The 8,250-nt window shown below is 33.8% G+C and overlaps 1 protein-coding gene across 1 annotated transcript in view; it reads right to left on the reverse strand.

The window, feature by feature from the left end:
* Positions 1-8,250, reverse strand: part of HAT1 (histone acetyltransferase 1) — a 63,330-nt gene that overhangs the window by 22,008 nt on the left and 33,072 nt on the right. Inside the window, exons 5-8 of the mRNA XM_035007774.1 lie at positions 3,228-3,407; positions 2,832-2,953; positions 2,227-2,331; positions 1,799-1,905 (exon numbers count right to left, since the gene is read on the reverse strand). Of these exons, the coding sequence (XP_034863665.1) occupies positions 1,799-1,905; positions 2,227-2,331; positions 2,832-2,953; positions 3,228-3,407 (514 nt within the window). The remainder of the gene's footprint in view (positions 1-1,798; positions 1,906-2,226; positions 2,332-2,831; positions 2,954-3,227; positions 3,408-8,250) is intronic.

Below are 8,250 nucleotides of genomic sequence, written 5' to 3' on the forward strand. Positions count from 1 at the left end.
AGGCATTTTTAGTAATTTATAATGCTGAGAAATGTTAACGCTGAAAATAAAAGCTGATATCTAGTTTTCAAATTCAGAAGTCCTTTAGCACGTTTAGTCTTTTCTCTTTGGAGACTTCAGTTTGCAATGAATAAAGGCTACCACTATTGATGACTCTTCACTGAGATTTAAGAAATAAAATTCTTTATCTGCTAATTGGTGCTAAGTATCAAGGACTTTATTGGTTGGAGTAGACAGAAGAAAATGGTTAAGAGGCTTCACAGAAACAACTCCTGCTGGCACATTACCCACTAGAGAAGACAAAGACTACGTATGTGAACTCTAGGTCTCTAGATTAAAATCACCAAAAAAAGTCCCTTCGTGTAACACCAAGTTCAAGCTCTATAAAGTAAACAGAAGCTAAACAATTTTTAGCTTAGTTAAAAAGAAGTGTAATCATTTTTATTATGTTTCTATAATTTTTCACTTAGCTAGTAAAGGTGTCACTTAAACAATTTGTAACTTTTGATATAAACCAACTTAAGCAGTTACTTCTTTATCTCCCAAATTTCTAAACCATTTCACAGTAGCACAAAAGTCAGATGAAAAAATAATTCAACTCTATAAACATGGAACTCCCTTTTAAAAACAAAATGTTTTTTTATTAATCTACAGGATCAATTCAGAATCTCTTTTGGAGTAACTTTATTTACTCTGTACAAGCAAAACCACTACATTACATGAAAAGCTAAAAATCTGCCTGTTAGCCTATTTACATTCTTTTCACAAGCCTACTTATATTCTTGCTAGTCCCACATCCAGTACTTTTTTTTTTTTTTTTTGGTGTCCTTAAACGAAGTGGTAAAATAAAATGCCAAAACATAATTTTTTAAACAAATTAAATTTTAGTGTGTGTTAAGCATTGCAGTTTTTATTTTTTTTAAGCATTGCAGTTTTAAAAACAAAAATGTACTCAAACTGTTATGAATTAATAAAATGTAATACCTAATTTGGATATGAATATCTGGTATATTTTTCATGAAGAAAAAAAAAGGGTGACTTTCAGTTTAATCAGCAACTTTCTGAGTTAACAAATTTGAAACAGTGTTACTCAGGGGAAAGAAAATAATGACAACATAAATGTTCCAGGGCCACTTTGTTCTGTGGTAGTTCACATGTTTACATACTATCATCTGTAACTCCATCTAATGATGACTTTAAAGAGGAAAGTCTCTCTCCTTCTCCTAAGAATCCTATTCATAATACTTCTTCTCTGGCTAATTCATAATGAAAGATGTTTCCAAAACAAATAGGCCTGCATTTCACTTTATAAACTACTGGTGTGAAGGCATGCATTTTAGGAATAAAAAACACATGCCTTAAGAAATGTGTATTCTATTCAGGAATTATTTGCCTTGGTTTTTCTTTCTCAGTGAGGTTTAGAATATTCTCCCTCTACATGAAAATTAGAGAAGGGCCTCTGAGCAATGCAATGGTTGGCCAAATAAACTGAACTAAGTCACACCACACTTACAAAGTACATATACCTGACCACGATTTCCCAATATACATTCAATTTATTATCTTCAATCTGTTCAATTCATAAAGCACTTCTTACTTGGATATACAATCCAATCACACCAAAGGCTTATTATAACTTAAAATGTAACCATATAAGCCATCTTTACACAGTTCCAAAAAGACCCCAAGAGAATGCTGCTATTTAAAACAGAATAGTTACTTTTGACAAAACCAAAATTAATCAGTAAAGAAGAGATTCTTTAGAAAGGCTTTCAGTAACAAATCAAATTTTACATACCTGTAATATCAAGAACAGAAGGAGATGCAATGTAGTATCTATGAACTGTTTCAAGAAGTTGAGCACCATGGCCTTGACCTTGAAATGGAGTCAGTATCAGCATCTGACTACAGTAAAGAAATGATTGTAAAATTAAAATATAACAACATGATCTGTTTAAAAATTGCAAATCACTGTAGTATTAACATTTTAAAGTTAGTGGGTTTTTTTTCAGTCAACCTTCAAGAAATTCAAAAATTACTGAGATACTCAAAATTGGTTTAATCTTCTACAGTGTTTCAAAGGGAACAATGAAATAAATCAGTACATAGCCAATGAATAATGGTGATTTTTTTAAACAAATCAACACTATTATAACAAGTATTGGAAACTTCAGCAGTTCCTTCTTCTGAAATAAAAGACAAGGCACGTGTTATACCGCCAATTACCTTACACGTGGCCGGGTTTTGTCTGGGTACACATAGTAATTATAGACTGTCATGTAGCCTACGGTCGCAAAGAGCGTAGCTCCATCCTTATTATACTTCTCAAATCTGCAGATAAAACAGAAAGCCAAGCAGGTCAATTACAGTCGCGCTCCCATGCAGTGTCCATTTTCTTTTCCATTCTCTGACTGAATTTTCAGTGTCAGCAAGCTACTCTGTGAGGGCCCAATGGGTACACCTGCTATGTTCTGAATGTACAATTCACTTAATTGGTGTGCAGCAACTTGGATAAATCAGACCTCTTTACATCACTTCAGTGCACTTGCCTATTATAAAGATGAATAGGTGGCAAGTAAAAGAAAACACAGGCAAAGCTCATTTTACTGTTTAAGCCTACATTCAGGGTCCTAACGGACAACAGCATTTAATTCAGCTCTATTCTCAAGGTCTCCGAAAGCATAATGAAGGAAAACTCAAGCCTCATAAACAATAGTTTTTCTTTCCTGGGAAAAATATCATTATACTGTCCCAATAATTGGGCCGCCACAATTAAAATGCTGGCTTTGTGGAGGTAATAAGGTCTACTGTTGCTTTAGAACTGTACTTACACTAGAAAGTAGTGCCATCTTTCATCATCCACGTCAATAAAGCTAGCAGTTTCAATAAACCACATCAAAAAGGTCTGAAGCCTTTCATGATATTCTCGAAAGCCTCTACATGTCATGTCAGCCTAGGGAAAAAGCCAGGAAAAGTCAGGTGAAACTCATCACAGAGGTAAGTGAAAGTCTGTAGAACACAAAACTATCCTGTGGGAAAGTGTTTAGAAGTCTCAGATTAAGATGTGTACACAGACACACACACAAAATAGATCTTTGTTTTTAATGCTGACAGAAACTTGTTTCCTGAAGCTAGAAATGAGTCAATGAAAATAACAACAAAACAGCATACAGGTTTCAGGCAAATGGAGCACTTTTTACCCAAGAAATATTCAGATTTATCTTTACCTTGTATATCTGAAAGGTAAAGTTTTCCCCTCCTGTTGGACTGAGAACAGAGTATGTATGGAGTAAGGTTCCAAATGGCTTGAAATCAACTTCTTTTTCCAGCAAAGAGAGAAAATCATTTGTGTTTGTACAAAATCCAGGTGGGATGATTTGTCTAATTTTGCCCTCAACATCATCTGCCTAAAGAATAGAGGTTAAAAGACATAAGAAAAAATTCATAACAAATTTGACTTTTAGTTGAATATGCTTATTTCTTTGAAATGGACAAAACTCACAAAAATCACAAAACTGCAGTTCACAGTATTGAAGAAGTAAACACATTGAGAACTGGGAAAGGATGAATTTTGTGTGCACAAGAGACTATCACCCAATCTGAGATGAGAAGTGTAATACAAAAATAAAAAAGGAGAGACAGGTAGCCTGAAATCAAGTACAAGAATGAGGACTATGCTACTGAAATTTCTAACAGCATCTACAAAATGCTGACTATATCCTTTCAGTACAATTTGAACTGGCCCAAACAAAAGGCTGCTTATTATTTTATGTACGTCAAGGAGGCAATATTATCCAAGACATGAAAAGATCACAAACAGTAGTAAGGTGAGGCTATAGTCTGACCAAACAAAAAGCAAACTCACATTGAACAAGTGGACAGGTCATAACTCCCTCATACGTTAAACTCAGTATTAACATGATAATTTAAAAAATATACCCACTTAGGACATACATAATTTATATGAATGAATATATTATCCACTCATCTCTATAATGTGACACAATTTTTATAGAGTTGGATTTGTGACAGTAAAAAGAGACAAGCCTGGACAACAAAATTAAACTCAGAGACTAAAATTACCCTTGTTAAACAACCTCAATGAATGTTAAAACTATCAGCTGAGCAGACTTCATAATCCCTTTCAAAACCCCAAAAGACCACTTGATTGAATACATTTACTACTTCTCTTTAACCATGAATATTTGATGAAGTCTTACAATAAAGTATTACTGCTTCTCACCAGGCAATAAAACTTAATGAATTGGTCTCAACTTAACAAAACCTTATCCCTCAATACAGTCCCTAAAAGCCTGACATTACATTCAACAAAATGAGCTTGCACTCTATTCAAACTTTTTCCCGAACAATGAGGCCAGGTTTTTACTTAATGGAGTTTGCCGTGAGTTCAGCTGTAATGTTTGTATTGTATCTATTTCCACAAGGACTGACACAAGAACACTTTGTGTTAACTTACTAAGCAGCTCTTTCATACCGTTTACATGCATGATGGGTATTAGTTCTAAACCAAGACCCTTGCTACTTAGCATTCAAAACAGGGAAATTAAGATGCTTAGGACAAAATACACTACAAAAGGCTAATACAACATGCTACTAATTCCTGTCCTTTCAACCATCTTTTAACTAAGTAGAAGCAATGCACCTGCAGATGAATAGCACTTTATTATCATTCAGTTACATTTTAGGATAGAGAACCAAGGATGGAGTTTATCACAAACAAGTTTTATTTTCAATGCTCTGGTACCACCAACATTTATACATAACCTGTTTATAGCTAGTAAAAAAAAAAAAAAAAGAGCTATTATTTAAAATATAGCTCTTCAGTATTTTACCCAACAGCTTATTTCTAATATGTATTCATTTACCCTCTAAACCAAATAAACTGCATTTGATATTTTTTGTTTAAACTGCTATCTAATGTGAAGAGACTATCTTAAACATATTTTATAGAATATATACAATTTCAATAATTACCACAGGAAACTGTAATAATAAGGAATAGTCTTAATGGGTCTGATGTGTGGCAATTAAAATCCATAGTAGTAATGGGTAAAGTAGTATAATTTTAGTTCAAGGTAAAAAAAAGTCAAGAAATGCTTTTTAAATAAAGAGGTTTATAATCTATCAGTTTAAAACACTGCAAAGCATTTAGAGTGTATTTAATTCTAACTTTTAAAAACTTTCCCCGTATCCTGTCTTCTCAACAAGGCATTGCAAAGTATGATCAAATAACTTCACACATCTTGCATCAAATGTACTTCAAAGATTTCTTAGAAACTGTAAGTTTCAAGTAGCAGTTCTGGTGGAAGACAGAACAACCCGAAGGTCTGAGCTCAACAAAGTTGAAAGAGAGTTAACTTTCAGTCTTCAAAGGATACCTATATATTGTAATAAATATCTTCAAATAAATATTTTGCTCTGGGCAAGTTTACACATTACTTTAAGAACTTTTACAGGAGAATAAAAGGCTAAGTTTAAAAACAAGGACTGTTATACATTAACAGATTTGAGAAAATGTGTATCAGATATATTACATAAAATATAGAACATAAAACCAAAGGGCTCTTCAAATGTAGAATTCAGAATCTTGCTTCACTAGAGGAAAAACGTATGCATTTCTCTTTAGATTCTGTTTTAAGAAAAAAATCCTATAACCACTTGATTTAGAGATCTGTACTCTTCTAATTGAGTTCAGTTAAATATTCATTTTTCATATTGGATTACTGGCCAGATAATAAAATCATCATGACAGAAAAACCCATCTCATCAATTTAAAAAGAATTTTTTTAAAAATTTTTATTCATTTATTTATTTTAGTAGGCTCTAAGCCCAAGATGGGGCTTGAACTCACAACCCTTAGATCAAGAGTCACATGCTCCAGGCACCTGGGTAGCACAGTCAGTTGAGCATCAGACTCTTGGTTTTGGCTCAAGTTGTGATCTCCGGGTCATGGGATCGAGCCCTACACTGGGCTCCATGATCAGCCCATGGAGTCCACCTGAGTTTCTCTCTCCCTCTCCTCTTCTTCCCCCCACTCTCATGCAAGTGTGTGCACGTGCTCTCTAAAATAAATAAATCTTAAAAAAAAAAAATTGCATGCTCTAGTGACCGAGCCAGACAGGCACCCTCCCTTCTCATCTTTCTAAAATTCAATGTTGAATCAAAGATTAACTGAAAACTTTTAGTTCCAATGTTTGTGGCTAAAAGTTCAGATTCTATTTCTGAAGATCACTGAAAAATTCCCTACCTTCAAGGATATTATTTTAAACTTCAATTAAACTTATGGAAAAATATACTTATAGAAAAGATAAGAAGGTTGCGCCTGGGTGGTTCAGGTGGTCAAGCATCTGATTCTTTATCTCAGCTTGGGTCTTGATCTCAGGGTCGTGAGTTCAAGCCCTGCACTTGGCTCCATACTGGACATGGAGCCTACTTTAAAAAAATTTTAAAAAAACAAAACCTGTGTTTAAAAAAAAAAAGAAATTAAGCTGAATAGATCAAGGATCCAGAATACAACCTGATCTATTTAATTAATAAAGGCATGCCTTTCAAATGTTTTCCAAACATTTAGCAATAGCTTTTTAAAAAAGGAAAGTATAAAGGTACACTATTCTATTTAGTTCTTAGGTCAGTCATGATGAAATGTTTTAGATTGTATACTCTCTCACTATGGTCATTTCAACTTCCATGAAGCCATTTTTGCTTTTCCTCATCACTGCATAAAGAATGTGCCTGAAAATAAGTGGTAGTCCGCTATGATATAAATATGTTTACACTTTATTTGTATTTGTCCACATTTGAAAACCAAATTACATCTTTAGGATCTTTTCCTAAATAGCACCATTTGTGTAAATTTGTCTATGGTGAGTTATTTTTGAAAACAGCGATTAAAAAAGGCATGTTAAGTAGGTGGTCCTTTTACATGGCGAAAGTGGTAGGCTTAATTAACACTGACTAGAATTCTAAGATTACCTAAAATATGCTACAAAAACAAGCCAAAAAATTTCCATATCTACTTAATTTGCTCAATCTTACATTACCTGACAACATTTAAGCTGTGGAAATTTGAGTATTGTTAGAGAAATTAACAGTGTGAATTTTTTCGCTACTGGAAAAACAAAGGCGGTATCCTGTGATTGATACTGCATTGGTGTTTTGCTACCTAAAACTCACATAAAATTCTAAGACAGAAATCTCAATATATAATTTTAAAGCTTTTCATATATTTATAAAAAGCATTACTCATGAAAAACAGTTACAATTATCAAAAAAAGTATAGTGAAATATTATTAATGTTATTTTTTCATTTCAAGATTAAATTTTTGTAAGTACACAGGGTTTTTCTGCAAGAGGGTAAAGAATCCAGAAAAATTTTTTTTTTTTAAGATTTTATTTATTTATTTTGACACAGAGAGACACAGCGAGAGAGGGAACACAAGCAGGGAGAGTGGGAGAGGGAGAAGCAGGCTTCCCACTGAGCAGGGAGCCCGATGCGGGGCTCGATCCCAGGACCCTGGAATCATGACCTGAGCCGAAGGCAGACGCTTAACGACTGAGCCACCCAGGCGCCCCTCCAGAAAATTTTAAAAATCTGCTCTCATCTACTCTCAAATTCAATCCATATTAGTGGGAGACAAGGATAAAATAGACAACCGAAGTTCACAGATAATACAAACTGCACCCTGTATTTCAACTTCCTCTGCCAAACCTTTTCCCAGAAATGCTAGCAATTAGCAAGACTGAACAATCTTAGTCATACATCCTTACACTAAAAGGCAATGAAATTAACTCAAGAGAAAGCAGGAGGCTCTGAAAAGCATAAGATGAAAGAAACTGAAGACAACACAAATAAATGGAAAGATATACTGTACTCATGGTTTAGAAGAATTATTGTTATTAAAATGTTTGTACTACTCAAAGCAATCTACAGATTCAATGCAACTTCCCTCAAAATACCAATGGCTTTTTTCACAGAACTAGAACAAACAATCCTAAAATTCATATGGAACCACAAAAGGTCCTGAATAGCCAAAGCAATCCTGAGAAAGAACAAATCTGGAGATCTCACGCTCCCTGATTTCACAGTATGCTAGACTACAAAGCTATAGTAATCAAAACAGTATGGTACTGGCACAAAAACAGACACAGAGATCAATGCAACAGAACAGAATGCCTAGCAATAAACCCATATATATATATATATATATATATATATATATATATATATAT

Source organism: Mirounga leonina, unplaced genomic scaffold (assembly GCF_011800145.1).
Source record: "Mirounga leonina isolate KUSES-001 unplaced genomic scaffold, KU_Mleo_1.0 Mir_151, whole genome shotgun sequence".
In the NCBI taxonomy this organism is placed as follows: domain Eukaryota; kingdom Metazoa; phylum Chordata; class Mammalia; order Carnivora; family Phocidae; genus Mirounga; species Mirounga leonina.